At 51.9% G+C, this 14,803-nt stretch overlaps 2 protein-coding genes across 5 annotated transcripts in view; one reads left to right on the forward strand and one right to left on the reverse strand.

The window, feature by feature from the left end:
• NXN (nucleoredoxin) overlaps window positions 1–6,072 on the forward strand; it is a 142,720-nt gene extending 136,648 nt beyond the window's left edge. For 2 of the 3 annotated variants that reach the window (XM_053662749.1, XM_053662748.1), the window contains 3 exons: window positions 1–125; window positions 905–1,092; window positions 3,091–3,184. In XM_053662749.1, coding sequence (XP_053518724.1) covers window positions 1–125; window positions 905–1,092; window positions 3,091–3,100 — 323 coding nt within the window. In that variant the 3' untranslated portion in view covers window positions 3,101–3,184. Of the gene's footprint in view, window positions 126–904; window positions 1,093–3,090 lie in introns of all 3 variants that reach the window. The other variant, XM_037162793.2, reaches the window with a different exon arrangement.
• A 2,591-nt stretch (window positions 6,073–8,663) lies between these two features.
• On the reverse strand, window positions 8,664–14,792 carry MRM3 (mitochondrial rRNA methyltransferase 3). 2 transcript variants are annotated; one of them, XM_037162796.2, is made up of 4 exons: window positions 14,419–14,792; window positions 13,953–14,197; window positions 12,419–12,586; window positions 8,664–10,682 (listed from the first exon to the last, which is right to left on the reverse strand). In XM_037162796.2, exons 1-4 carry the CDS (start codon window positions 14,745–14,747, stop codon window positions 10,165–10,167), a joined length of 1,260 nt encoding a protein of 419 aa, XP_037018691.2. In that variant the 5' UTR covers window positions 14,748–14,792; the 3' UTR covers window positions 8,664–10,164. The 2 variants fall into 2 exon arrangements, with proteins under 2 accessions (XP_037018691.2, XP_037018692.2); XM_037162797.2 differs by lacking the exon at window positions 14,419–14,792 and having other exon boundaries at window positions 14,011–14,100.
• Window positions 14,793–14,803: the final 11 nt, after the last annotated feature.

Here is a 14,803-nt window from a genome sequence, read left to right on the forward strand (position 1 = left end):
ATTCTGAGGATGATGGGGAGTCTGAGGCAGCCAAGCAGCTGATCCAGCCAATAGCCGAAAAGATCATTGCCAAGTACAAAGCCAAAGAGGAGGAGGCGCCGCTTTTGTTCTTCGTGGCAGGAGAGGTGAGAGCACAGCCGGGGCCAGAACAGAAGCCAACGTTTGGAACGTGAATGATGGGCTTTTGGGGGTGTTGAAGGGGTCAGGGGTCAGGGGTGATGGTGCCTCTTTCTGGGGGGGCCCACAGACAAATGTGTGGAAAGGTGTGTCGTCAGCAGTCAACCACTTCCTGCCCTTGCTGCCCCCTCCCTCCTCGCTCGGTGGCTGCAGAGCAGCAGGGTGATGCCCTCCCAGCAAGTGTCCTCTCCCAGGCTGCTGGGGAGGCGTGGCTGCCACCAGGATCGTGGTCAGCACTCGCTCCCGTGGGGCCAGGTTTGAACCAGGCCCTGATGCTTTACAGGGTGTCTGCTGGGTAGTCCCTCCTCACCGACCTGCCAAGTGGACTTTTCCCCTTACAGGGATCCCGCAGGGGGCCACAGCGCTGACCTGCAGCTCCCCAGCCAGCACAGGGAGAGTGCTGGGGTTGAAACTGCTGACGTCCCCATCTCTCTCACTCAAAGCCTGGCCCCTGAAGCTGGGCTGGACAGAGCAGAGGACTTTTCACAGGGTGAGAAGGCCAGGCCCTTCAGTTGGGCCGCGGGGCCTGCGGCAGGTGCCTGCCTCCCCCAGGTGGAGGGTCTCCGTCCTGCAGGCGTGGGAATATCTATAGGAAGGCCACCCCTCCCGCCCCCAGGAGCCATCCTCCACCACCACCCCCGCTTGGCCAGGCTCTGGCTGTAACCTGGTCATTGACAGACTCACGTTTTGAAGCCACTGCCCTCCTTCCACCCATCTGTCCCTCCAGTTGGTCAGAGCCCCGTGCTCATTTCACACTGTGTCTGGATCCCAGGAGAGGCGGCGGCAGCCAGACACCCTGAGCCAGCACCCATTCATCACCTCCTCAGTGGCCTCCTCTGCTAAGCCCTGCTGGTCCCCCTGCAGGCAGCTAAAGTCACCCGGCTCAGCAGCCGTGGAATGGAGGGAACAAAGCAGGTTTGCAGGGCCCTGCCTGGGGCTGCAGGAGCCCACCCCACACAAAGCACACGTGGCGGCTGCTCCGAATGTATTAAACGCTGACCCTTTCCACTGGCTCTGGGAGAAGAGGTGGTGCAGCGCAGAAAGAGCTGGGGCTGGGGGTGGGGCTGGAGGGCTCCTGGAACTGCTGTAGAAATGTGGCTGAAAAGGAGCGTTTGCCGGTTTTCTACATACCAGGCGCCAGGCCAAGCGCTAACCCTGCACCACCCCATTTGTCCCCAGCTCTCTGGCTGGGAAGTTATTACTGTGTCACAGGTGAGGACGGCGAGGCTGGGGGGGAGGGGGAGGGACTACTCCAGTCGGGTGGGCCTCCCCCGGCCCCGTGTGAGCTGCTGTAAATCCATGTTATAGGGTAGGGGCAGGAGACCTGGGCTCAGAGAAGAACTTGCCCAAGTCACATGTTAAGTAGGCAGCAGAGAGAAGAATTGGGTATGAGATCAGTGTCACTTCAGAAGCAGGGCCCTGCTCCTTCTGTCCTTGTCATTGGCAAGTGAATGGGCCCACCAGGTATTTGGACAGAGGACCTTGGTCATCCATTGCTCCATTCCCTACTTGACTACCCTGCCCTTCCTGTGCACCTCACCTGGGCCCCTGGCCTCGGCAACGCTCCTGGGCCAGTTCTCTGTCTTGTTGAGAAGCTTGGCAGCAAGGAATGAGTGAGGATGGACACCCGGTGCTGGAGCATCAGGCAGTGACCTCCCCTGAGCCCAAGGCGCCGGCCCTCTCATTCCACCCAGGGCTAAGGGGGACCCTGGGTTGTCTTGATCCTGGCCATTCTGGCAGGCAGACATCATCCCTTCTGAAGCCTTAAGGGACATTAACATTCGTCTCCCTGTGGTTTGCTCAGAGGGGAGGGGTGGGGAGGGGGCGGGAATTTGATGTACAGTGTTTGTCCAGGTGTCTCCCCCCACTACCCCATTTATCATGGGGTAGTTTATTTGCCCGTGTGGGGGGCCTGACTTGGGTGAAGTGCCAGAGACGTTGAGTCCCCCGGCAGTGCTGGGGAGTGTGTGTTGTTTCTGGGGCGGGAACAGGACGACCACCAGTAATCTTCCTAAGATTTGCCCTTTGGGAAGCAGTGTTTCGTTTTGTTTTGTTTGTCTCAGAAACCAGTGAGCAATAAGTTTCATGGTTTTGCTCGTCAGCATTTAAGGCCAGGAACACGCCACAGCCTTTCTCAGCAGGGTGACTCAGAGCTTTCCATTCGGTTCAGAATCTTGTACATTGTGTAGGGAGACAACCCCGGGATGGTACAGAGTCTGTTTTCTGTTACCTGCCACAGAGGGTCAAACAGCGTAAAAGGTGATCCCAGATGCTCGGCCCCTCACAAATCTTTCTCCTCGCCTTTGGACTTCTGAGTCTGCCTTTATACTTCATAAGGCTACATGTGGCACGAGGGAAGTGTCCCTAGACAGTCACAGGGAATGTGTGGCATAGGGCCAGCTTCCTGCTCAGATACACACAGCGACCCTCGTAAACTTCAGTGGTATGTTTATAGCCCCGTCTTCCCCACTGGTTCTGTGAGGCCGGCCTCCTGAAGCCACACGGTGGGGCAGGGCGGCTGTTTAAACACCGTCAGAGCTGAAGTCCAGGTTGGCTGCAGGTGATCCACGGTGCAGCCGCAGGCAATTGAGAGTTGATTGCAAAAGTGAGTAATCAAAGGGCATCACATTTTGGCAAAGCAGAGGACATGTGAAAGTTGCTTTCATGCTAGTAAAGAACGAAGACTCGCCTGGGAGTTTAGGGTGACGCAAAGAATCTGACGAACGAGCCTGCCCTTCCACAAGACAGGGCAGGGTCCACTGCTCCCTGTTCCAAGAGCCCACCTCTCCTGAAGGGGGCCCGTGAGGGAGAGTGGTTCCATCCTGTGCCACTGGGGAACCTGGGCCCCGGGGGACTGACCGTCTACTCTTCCTTAAGACTGATGGGTTCTCTCTTCCTTCTGGTGACTTCCAGGATGACATGACTGACTCCCTGCGAGATTACACCAACCTGCCCGAAGCTGCCCCTTTGCTCACCATACTGGACATGTCCGCCCGGGCCAAGTACGTGATGGACGTGGAGGAGATCACCCCTGCCATTGTGGAGGCCTTTGTGAATGACTTCCTAGCAGAAAAGCTCAAACCAGAGCCCATCTAGGGGAGCTGCAGCCACAGGAGACATTATTTAAAACTCGGTCTTCTCTTCCTCCTCCTCCCCCCCTTCCTTCCCTCCGGCCATGGACTTCTCCAGCGTGTCCTGCGTCACACAGCCCAAGTGTCCAACCTCTCTGTGGTGCCTTGTTTTCTGCATTAACTCCTCAGCTGGCACCCTAGGGTGCGCGTCCTCTCAGCAGCAGAAGAGCCCACCATGTTTGGAGACTCTGCTTGGGATTCCCAGGGCTGCCGTAGCCCAGCCGGCGCTGGGGCTGCGCCTTGTCTCAGTCACCTGCTCTCTGCGAAGCACCTGCCAGGGCATCCTGCCCAGCGAGCGTGAGGGGACCGTCCTGGCAGTTCGGTGACACGGGCGGAGCAGGAAAGGGCCGCCGCCGCGTTAGGCCTCAGCTTAGAGCTTCTGGTGAGAAATCCTTTTCTAGGTGATTTAGTCTGTCTCGGTCTGAGGGGGAAACTCTAGTTTGTCAGTCGATTGTCGGGCAGGGGATCTTAGATCTCAAAGGAAGTTTGTGTTCTTTTCTGGTGAGAAAAAAGAAATAGCTACAGCAACGATTCATGGAGTAATTGCTTCCTTTGATCGAGCTGCTACCACGGGATAAGAGCTTCTCATTCCTCCCTTATCTCCTTCTTCCTTGATCTTGACCTTCTCTAAGTTTCTGCCTTCTCATATGAACAGTCCCCTACTAGCTCAGAATTTTGTTAATAAATCTTCCCCTTGGACATCTTCCCAAGAAGATGCATTTGGCCATGGATCTTAAAGGAGCACCGCCTCTTGCCAGCACAGACCTGACTCAGCCCAGCTCCAGGCCAGGGACCGCTGGAGCCTGCTGAGAGCTGGGGCCCCCCTTTGGATTCCTGTCATTCCCTTTCCTTTCCATAGCAGAACTAAGAAAGAGACAGATTACCAGAAGCCTGACTCTTTCCTAAGAACCTGCAGAAAGAGCTGTGCCCTCAGGTGGGAGGGAGGGCAGAGGACACCTCAATGGAGAGTAGGCCTCGGATCCACTTTGCCTGGTAGCTCGGCTCCTTATTTGGGCTGAACCGAGCACAAAAAGGAGAGTAATGTCTGTGTTCTCAGGAGCTGGAAAGGAGGGCTCTGCTTGGTGGATGTGTCCACCTCTCCCAACCAGGCATCAGGGTCTTGAAACCAACCCCAAGCCTTACCCTTGGCTCCACACTTAGTGCTCAGCCAACCAAGACCTTTTATTTGGAAAACCCAGCCCCCCTCCCCCCATTTAGCTGTAACACTCTTGCTCCAGGCCAAACCGGATTGTTATTTGTAGGTCAGAGGTACAAAATTAGTTGGTAATCAGACTGTTACTTGATGTCCCCAGAAGCCTGAAAATGCAGTCACCTCATAAATAAAGCAGGCATCACTGACGTTATCAACCACTTGGCCTTTCCTGTCCCTAATAACAAAAATCTTCTTGCTTGTGGTGCTGTGCCTTTGTAGGTGGGCAGTGGGGGATGGGACACAGGAGGTCCTCTTGATTTTCACTGGATACCTGGTAGCTATGTGTCAGAATTGTCAAAAACCCTGAGACCTACCACGGCCATCTGTCAAATCCTCCGGAAGTCGGGAAGCTCGTTTGGATGAGAGCGTCAGAGGCAGGTCCCTGCTGGAGTTCTGGCTGCCCTGCCCCTGGTTGGACTCAACACTGCAGGCAGTGGACTCTCAGATTAGACATCTTGGTGGACACTCGTGCTCACTGCCTCTCTGTAGGGGGACAGGTGCTCTGAAGTCAGAGAAGTGCGGGTGGGGAAACACAGGACCCCTGCCTGTGTCCCCCTGTGAAGAATGGGGCAGTAGTTGGAGACCCTCACACCACCTCTGTCTTAAGGCCAGTGTCTCCCTTGGGGGCCAGGGCGGTTCACCTTGATCGGAAGATAGGCAGGGTTTCTGTTTGCACCCTGTATCGTGATGACCTTGGAAGAAAGGAAGTCTCATAGCAGCTACTTCTGGGGTAGAAGGAGCGAAGTCCAATGAGAAGTCCCTGTAAGTCACTGCAACAGAAAAATTAGTTCATCTGTGATCCTTCTATGGCCCATACAGGGTTGACTGAACTGCTTGCCACTGATGTCAACCAGATCCTTGACAGCAGGCTCCCCCTTTTAGGGTGGATGTGCGGGTTAGTAAAGATCACCGGGAAGGCTGGCTAGGAAGGTGTGTTAGGTTTATACAATGGCAACTTGGGGGGGAAGTGCCGGGGGAGGAACAGCCAGTGCCAGTGAAATGTCTGTCTTGATAGTGCTAGAGACCTTAAAGATGATCAATGCAGGCGAGGTGGGTGGCTTCTTAATTTCTACTAAGCACCTCCAAGATACCTTAAAATTCTTGTTGCTAATTGGAAGCAGGCTACACCACCAGCTGCCGGGTATTCGAGGGTTTCTGACGGCAGCGAAGGAAGCTGTGCCCTGCAGGTTGAGGCAGGATGGTGGCTGTAAAAATGCCACCCGGGGGCTCCAGGTCTGTGTTCACCACAATGACTTCCAGATTCGCTTCTACAGTTTTCACAACAGAGATGAGATTTTTTTTTACCTGTCCCCAACAATAAAGATCTACTTAAGATAAAAGGTATGTTCGGGACTGGTGTTATGATGGGAAGCTGCAAATGCCAGAGGGCAGCTGTTAACCAGCTTCCTCTGCCTCCCCTCTGTGCGGGCCCTTGACATTAATGGTGCAGGGAGCCAGTACCGCTCTTCTGGCATCAGCCAAGCTCCAAGTGGTAATTTTCAGCCAGACTTTGTTTTTTCCTGTTGCCTAATTAAAGACACTGAAAAGCTGTTCTCTCCTGCTGCTTTTTTCGAGGGCAGCAAAATGAATTCTGCACTGATATAGAGACATAGTAGGACGTGGTCCAGGAACAGATCCACCGGCTCTAATAAGCTGTTACACTGTCACCTCAGGGAGAAACCACACGTGTGTGCATGCACATGTGCAAGGACTGTACACTTGAGTTAGTGCTGGGAGGGACCTGAGCAAGTGTCCGGTCCGTGCTCCTCTGGTCACACGGCGTGGTCATGCACACATTCTGTTCACTGTCATTTCCCCTCGACCAGGCAGGTCCCGCTTGCTGAATGGGACCGGGATGCCACCGCAGCACAGACTGCCGGGAGGCTCAGCTGTGCTCTCTGCAGCTCTTCTCCACGTTCTGCTTTGTGAACTGACGGGCAGAGGCTTTCGGGTTCGCCCTGAAATGGCTGTTAAAGCGAGCACTTAGCCCACATCCCTCTTTGCTGATACCAACAGGGACAGGAGCAAGCCCTGCTTCCCTCCAAGCAGGCTGCTGGAGGGAAAATTCCTCAGGGACAAATAGCTGTTGTTTATTAGCTTTGTTATTGGTGCTAATGGTGCATGTGCAAAGGGTGAAATATTTTCCAGGAAACAAAAGGCTTGTATGTAGAATTTTATATTGGGTCTGCTTTAAGGCTAGGGTTTCTCCTACTGGAAGAAGTGTGACAGAATATTCTGCACACACCTTACGTGAAAGCATGAAGTAAGTATGTTTCAAGACATGTCTCACCCCCTTGGTGTTTGGAGTTCTTCCCAAGCCAGGAAATGTGTTATTAAATTTGAGTAGGACTTGTTCTGAGGGACTGTTAAGTTTCCATCAAATAATGTGCCAAAGCATAACAGCCTCTGTCCCCAGGCCAAGAGGCCACTGGGAAGCCCAAGGAGACAGTTTCAAGTCTGATTTGTGAATGCTCGCGCCTCACACAAGGGAGTTGCCCACGTGGCCCAGGATACAGGAGGCAGGACCTTAGGCCCAGGGCCATAAAGTAGACCTCTGGACATCAGAGGATAGGACAGCACCCAAACAGCAAACAGAGCCCCTCTGCCGGCTTGCAGTCCATTGGTGTGTGGTACAAGGGACACTTGGAGGCCAAACGCTGCTGTAGCCATGTGGCCTCTCGGAACTTGGTTCCCTTCTTGCATTTTGAGGAGCAGCAGTTTTGGCGATGGCCCGCTCTATAAGAGGGTTCAACTGAAAAAAGCTGCTTTTCCCTACAAACAAATGGAGGAGGAACAGAACTGGCACCATCTGTAACGTGTTCAGATTTCTCAGTCGCACTTGGCCTTCGAGCAGCAGCCCCAGCTGCTGTCTCAGCTGCTTCAGTGTAACACAGCCACCTGGTTCAGACTCCTCTGGAGCAGTCACCCCGGCTCATTCACTCATTTGGCTTCTGGCTTATTACCTCTGAGTATTAATTGGTAAAAATGACCTTGAAGTTTTAAGGGTGTCCAAATGAGTGTTTCCTAAAAAACTAAAAGCTGAGGCACTCAGATCATCTGCTGCAGGAGGGCAGAGGGGGCTCGGCCAAGCAGGGAGCCTTGGGCCCTGCAGGGTCGCTGTTAACCAGCTTAAGCCCTGGAACCCTGGGTGAGGTGCTATTTTGGAGTCTTCGGTGGCAGATGACAAAAGTGGAGCTAGATGCAGCTCAGCCTGGATGGTGGTGACATCTGGCGTTGCTGTGGACCCTGGGACAAGTGCTCAGTCCCTGCTGGGGCCTCAATGTGGGATCCTGCAGCTGTGACTGGGGGAAGGGACAAGGTCTCAGCTGCCCTTGCCCTGCAGCTCCCAGCCAATGGCCGGGCAGTGGGTCCCCAGTGTGACTAGGGACACCTGCATTTGCCCAAAGCTGCTTTCTCAGAGGCTCCATTCAGAGGGAAAAGTTACACTAGTTTGTTTTTGCTGTGACCACTTCTCATTTGTACACGTCTTCTTTTGGTACCACTGTCCTCACATACTTCAGATTCTGTCTGGAGAATGAGTGATAATCTGGATGAGTCTCCAACTTCAGCACCTCCGAGCACAAATGGCTTGCAGAGGCCCGGTGGTGGAGGGAGACTCTTCACTCCGTCATCTTTTTTCAACTAAAACCCAGAGAAAGCCCCCACCTTCCAGTCAAGGTTAGGAATGGTTTCGAGGCATGGCTGCCACCTTGTGGCAGGAGTCATATTACAGCTGCGCTGAAACACAAAGCAAGGGGCAGCCTGGCCAACCCCACAGCCTCCCTGTCAGTCAAGCAGTATTTTATCAGATACTGCTCAGTTTTTATTTCCTGGGGACATGGTGACAGATGTTGGCCTCAAAATTGAGAAGAATTCAAGATAGCAATTTTCCAGTATTACTCTGCAAACAAGAACTTCACCACTTCGTCCCCTGTCATTTTAAAGAAAGGAAAATTCACCCTCCACTCTGTTAAAATTGCACCCACAAAAATATGAAAGGAGCTCCCAAGGCGTGGTACTATGTAAGCCACTGACCACAAAGTGAATGCAACATAATTTCATTTCCATCTTCCACGAGGATAAAATAGGCTTAGAGGTACTTTTTACACTGTTGTTTTTCTGTACAAAGACAAGGTCTAGGGTTTGTTGTTTCTTTCACTGATTTTTATTTTGTAACAAAAATCAGCAGGAACAGTGACGCAGGGACAGAAACTGCAGGTTGGTTTCATGCTGAGCACCACCTTCCTTTCAGTGATTTGTTTCTGGAGCACTTTGCCAAGGTGCTGAGACCAAACATCAACAGAGGAGTGGCAGTTTTCTGGGCTGCCTCCCAGACTTAGCCTGCTGGGGTGATGGGCAGTATGGCCAGCAGACTGGGCCCAGCCTTTAGGGGCTCATCTGCCCTCTAAAAGCTGACAGTCAATCTGTGGGCCACGTGCATGGGACATTTGTATGGGGCCCCAGGCAGGCCCAGACTGGAGCGGAGGGGCAGCAGGGCAGCAGTTCTGGCCCCTCAGCCTGGGAGAGCATAGGCTAACCAGACTGTTCCTGCAAAAACCCCTCCCCTCAAACACACCAAAGCAATTCCACCCTGCCACTTGGGGATGGAGGAAGTTCAACCAGGACCTGGGGCAGCCACAGAAGGGGGATCACAGCTCCTCTCGGGCATGCCGGCAACTCAGCCTCCCCAGATTGAGCAGCGGAAGGGCTCCCACGGAACCCTGACAGGAGCCACTGCACAGAAGGGATGCGGGAAAACACCACTGGTGTCCTTCGTTATCCGTGACTCCAACCGCATTCTCCACACCTGCAAAGGCACCGCTTGCAGTAGGCCCCCTACTTCAGTCCTGCTGGCCCTCCACACAGTGACCTTAAATACAGTGATTACTATCTGCATCTGCCCTCGTGTTCCAGGCTATACCCAGCTTCCCCTGGTAAGTGAGGATCTGGCTAGTTCTTGTCCCCTGAGGGTTTGACAGAACAGCAGGGTCCTACTGCAGTGTTGTGGGCCCAAGAGTTCCAAGTTCACACCCTCAGGAACACTGGCATTTTCCTAAGCAGTTCTGTTCCCCGTGCAGGAAAGAGGCTTAACATAAGTAACTCCAGTCACCACGTTTAACCAAGTGTTCAGGAAGTGAGTAAAAGGGGTAGTTTTCCCGACAGATGCAGGGTTAAGCTGAAGATTGTAAAACTGTTGTCCTCCTTTCCTCCACAAAGAGTCCTCAAAAAAGACATCTGCAGAGGTGCTAAGAACACGTACCACCACCTGATGGACCCAGTTGCTTCTACCAGCCGTATCACCAGGAACAGGGGTACCGCGTCACAGTACACAGTAGCTGTCGGGGCCTGCGCGAACAACTGCACAGGCGGACACAGTGAGCCGCAAGAACAACTAGCTACTGAGGGCCCTCACCTGGGGCCATTACATCTACATAAAAAATCGGGAGATGGGAGATCTCAGAAGAATTCTGATCTTTGAGAATAGGCAGAAATCCTTTAAGGGAAATTACTTTTCCAGGAACCAACAGCACTGTGCCTACCTGCTGGGGAGCCACCATTACTAATTCTGCAGGAGGAGCTGGAGACAACCTCAAATGAAGGATGACTTACACGTCCCTTCTCAGTGGCAACTCCTGTCTCTGCTTAAGGGTCCGCCCTTAACCGCAGCTGTCTCTTCGCTTCGAACAGCAGGATGCTGGCGGCCATGGCCGAGTTTAGGCTGTCCACACCCGGCACAACAGGGATCAGTAGCCGCTTGCCCCCGGTGCTCTCAGCCAGCTGCAGGGACTCCAGGCTCACGCCGTGGGTCTCCCCCCCTATGACCACGGCTGCTGGTGCCTCTGCCCAGTCCAAGTCGTAACTCTGGACCTCAAGTTCAGGGAGCCAGCCTTTACCAGCTCCAGTTTCTAGAACCTCCTCCTCCTCTTCCTCATACTTGTGCAACTTTGAGAGTTGTCGGTCACACATCCAGCCGTGGTCACTGGCTTTCTTAGAGATCTGGGCCTGAGCACAAAGGCCACAGTTGTCTGCCACGTAGACACGGGTCTCGGGAGGCAAGTAACTGGGCACCGACTCCCAGTCCAGGTTGTTGATGACAGGCACCTGGAAATGCGCACCCATTCCCGCCCGCAGCACTTTGGGCTCCCAGGCATCCACACAGCCTGGAAAATAGAAGAGAGGATCCAATTAAAACTATAAACCATCTACCCTGGTCGAGCAGCTCAGCTGGTGAGAGCATCATCCTGATACACCTCGGTTGTGGGTTTGATCCCTGGTCAGGGCACCTAAAAGAAGCAACCAATGAAAGCATAACTAAGTGGAACAACAAACTGATGTTTCTCTCTCTCCCCCTTCCTTCCTTTTTCTCTAAAAATTAAAAAAAAAAACCAGCCCTGGCTGGTGTAGCTCAGTGGACTGAGTGCGGGCTGCGAACCAAAGGGTCGCAGGTTCGATTCCCAGTCAGGGCACATGCCTGGGTTGCAGGCCAGTTCCCAGTGGGGGCCACACGAGAGGCAGCCACACATTGATGTTTGTCTCTCTCTCTCTTTCTCCCTCCATTCCCCTCTCTAAAAATAAGTAAATAAAAATCTTTTAAAAATATAAATTTTTAAAAAGTAAATAAAATTTAAATTTAGTGAAAATTAAAAACAACTTTAAAAAATTACAAACCTTCCCAGACAAGGGAATTATGGAGTAAATCAGCTTAATTGTAATCAGGAATTAAAGCAAAAAAATAGTCCTACTGTAGCCTTCACGATCACTGGCACCTCTGCCCCCCCCACTACGGCAACACCCAGCAAAGGGACTGTAGGAGGAAGTCCCGTGTGTGAAACTGGTCTCATTCATCCCTTCAACGTTCCCCACACACATCTGCCGGACACTGTGGGGATGTGAAGGGCACTGAAGTCTCCGACCCCAAGGAGCTCATGGTGCAGAAGAAGCATGAACAGGGTAACAAAGTAGGACTATCAGGAAGAACATCCCGGAGACTGGCCACTGAGCTGGACCTTGAAGGACAGGAGGGCCCTGCCTGAGAAAGGCCCCGGCGGAGGATGACGCACCGTAAGGGGAGGAGCGCCGAGGTCTGAGAACCTTAAGTACAGGGCACCGGGAAAACCGGCGGGTGGTGTGGTAGGAAACGAGCCGGGAGGCCGGCAGGGACCGACGGAAAGGAAGCTGGGGGCACCGGGTATGAGGAGCTTAGGGTTTTCTCTGAGGGACGACAGAATGACACTGAAGTATTTTATAATCCCCTCCCACACACCCATCCTCTGAGTTGTAACAGGCATTTTAGGCTTGTCCCCACTGTTAGGCAAGTATGTTTAGAACCAAACTTACTAATCCCTATTTCTAATGAGACAGAAGAGAAATGTAATGAGGCTAATTTATGTGACGGGGGTTTGACTTCCGAGGCTAAAGACGACATCAGAATTTCATAATTGCGCTCTGTTGAAATCAATCCTTTCACAGGATTCAGAGCGTCAAAGAGTTAGAAAGATATCACACACCCAGCAATCTGGGAATTCAAGATTATTAAATAAAAACTTGAAACCAAGTGTTAAAACTGGTATCTATTTCTTTTCCTAAATGCAGTTCTTTCTTTAATAACCTAGTAGGTGTAGAACTAATTTTAACAGATAATCAACATTTACTGAATCACCACATGCCAGGTATGGTGCTAAGTATTTTATGTGCATCGGGTCGCTTAATCCTTAAAATAACCCTACCAGGTAGATTGTTGTTATGCCCACTTTACAGAGCGGAAAGTCACACTCAAAATGTGCTCACAGACACGTAACTGGTAAGGGACAGATCCAAGGTTCAAACCCATGTGTCTGCCCACAAGGCCAGCTCACTTACAAGCGGCCACCAGACCACGCAGCCCCGTGCGCCTTACCTTTGGTGAGTAAGACTTTGCTGCAGCCCGCCCCAGCAGCAGATCTCAGAATCGTCCCCAGGTTCCCAGGGTCACGGAGATTGTCACAAATCAGCAACAAGGGCAGTGAATGGTGAAGCTGAGTCTCTGGGAACGTCATCTTAACATAGTCGGGTCTGGCAAAAATCCCTGAGGAAACAAAACAGGGAGTACACTTGTCTAATGTGGGCATGCAGATCATTTAACTTTCCCTTTACTTATCACTTTTTCTATTCTTAATCATATGCATACATTCCAATTGAAATTCGAACATAAAGTCCTACCAGCAATCCCCCATATAACTGCTATCAATCTTGGACCATATCCTGTTCTCTCAGAACTGTTCCATGCAGCTGCCCAAATATATGTACATCCACCCACACATAGGTGCTTTTATTCTTTTACATAAAAAGAAATCTTACTCTGTGTTAGTCTGTAATCTTAGTCCTGGAGAACTCAACATGTCAATGTTTGCCCCCCCTACTCAAATTTGAAATAAGACACAATAAGGACGTGCTGAACAAAATGTATTTTTAAAAGCCCTGAAATCACCAAAACAGTCACAGCGAAGAAGGGACTCCGGAAGTCCAGGGTGGGCTGGCCACAGCACCCACACCCAAAGTGGCAAGCATGGTAAAAACGAGTGACACTTTCTCTGCAGCATGGGACAGTGATCAGGGGTAGCTAGTAGGAGTAGAGTTACTCAGAGCGGGTGGGAAACTTTAGTAGCCCAAGTCCTCATCCTAGGGGAGAGTTCTGCACACACAGGCACCAGTTCCTGTGACTTGCTGGGTTATAGAAATGAGACAGTCCCCAGAATTTTCTCTCCCAACTAATAACGGCACAGTGAGCCCTTCGGCACAGGGAATACACAGGTGTGATGGGCCCGGACTAAGCATCAGAATCTTGAAGATAGCTCCGCCTGAAGATAACTGTGGCTTACTATCTAAGGGAAACCTCTATATGTACTGCCATTCAGTTACAATGTCAAAAAGAATGTAGTCTTTCCATATTCAGAAAAAGCTTTCTAAGTGCTAACAGACATCACAGTTATATAAACCTAGAACTAAATGAAGACAGGGTTTCCCATTCAATGGGCTAACCAGGCCAGTGAATTGCAGCTGACTGCTCAGATCTGCCTCCAGAAAATAGGAGTCAATTATAGGTATTGCCACACTGTCAGAGGTTTTGAGGAAATGGATAGCTAAATATTTTGATAAGCATTTTCTTAATTTTTAGTTGGACATTAAAGGTTGAATAAGTGACCTAAAAAATAACGTGTGAGGAATAAAGAGCCAGAATACAAATGATGACAAAATGCTGGCTTCAGTTTCCACTAAAAATACTCTACGATGCATGATTTATATAAGATTTGATAACTGTATTTTTCTGGATATCTTAAGAAAACGTTAGGCAGTAACACTCGAACTTGGTTTAAATAAAATCTGTTACCCTAAGACACGTAAACGAATAACCCCAGGTGTCTACTTCCATGACACACTGTATAACCACTGACCCATTATTCCTTGTGGTGTTACTAGGTCGGACCAATCCTTGATATCCTCAAATTTCACCTTAATGAGGCTGACCCCTTTCAGCTTATCAATGGGCAGCTCCTTCAGGTACTCCACGCGGCTAAAGAAGAAAACTTGGGGCACAGCACCAGCCTTGAGAGCGTCTGCAATCAGCCTGCGACCTTCCAGCAGGATCTTCCCCTGCTTTTCCCGAAACGGCCTGGACTTAACTATGGTCATTACAGTGCTGTGGGCAGAAACAGACTAGTCGTTACCAAACATCCCAGATACGGAGACACACTTAGTTCTAACAGAGACAGAAACAAACTTATTCTGAGAGATACTTATTCTGCCCTCCGGGCATCACAAAATCCAGCGGGTGGCAACGGAGTAAACCCAGAGATTAAGGTCCCGCGGCAAGGCGGGAAGAAAAACGGGACTGCCCCACAAGCTTTGGGAACACATCACCTCAGCCTTCTGTCCCCAGGTAAAGCCTTGTCGTAGCGAAGCCCGGACTCTTCCCAAGTGCTGGGCTTCCGAAACGCAGGCGCCTGAGGCGGCCGCTGCTCCGGCGCCCGCTGCACTCGCGGCGCGTGGGGGCTGCCCTCGGCCGCCGCCTTCCCCGGGTGCTTCCCGGGCCCAGGCTTCCGTTCCGCCGCCGGTCCGGATGGAAACAACACTTTCACCGGGCTCCGCCGCAGCGCCCGGACCCAGCGTCGGGCGTTCAGGTCCCAAGTCTGGGCCACCAGCAGCATCGGTCGCGTGGGCCACCGCACACCCCTCATTAAAATAGCCATGTTCCCCGCACGGCGTGGACTACGTCACGAAAGTGAGCCGGCGGCGACCAATGACG

This window comes from Artibeus jamaicensis, unplaced genomic scaffold (genome assembly GCF_021234435.1).
Source record: "Artibeus jamaicensis isolate MK-2021 breed Jamaican fruit bat unplaced genomic scaffold, CSHL_Jam_final contig_2790, whole genome shotgun sequence".
Classification (NCBI taxonomy): Eukaryota; Metazoa; Chordata; class Mammalia; order Chiroptera; family Phyllostomidae; genus Artibeus; species Artibeus jamaicensis.

Bases quoted from the DNA above. Each gene is read 5' to 3' on its own strand.
- MRM3 (XM_037162796.2), bottom strand. From the start codon at position 14,747: ATGGCTATTTTAATGAGGGGTGTGCGGTGGCCCACGCGACCGATGCTG. The intron at 12,587-13,952 runs GTCAGTGGTTAT...TTGTTTCCTCAG, and splicing joins AACACCACAAGGAATAATGG to GGATTTTTGCCAGACCCGAC. The intron at 10,683-12,418 runs GTAAGGCGCACG...TCTATTTTCCAG, and splicing joins CAAAGTCTTACTCACCAAAG to GCTGTGTGGATGCCTGGGAG.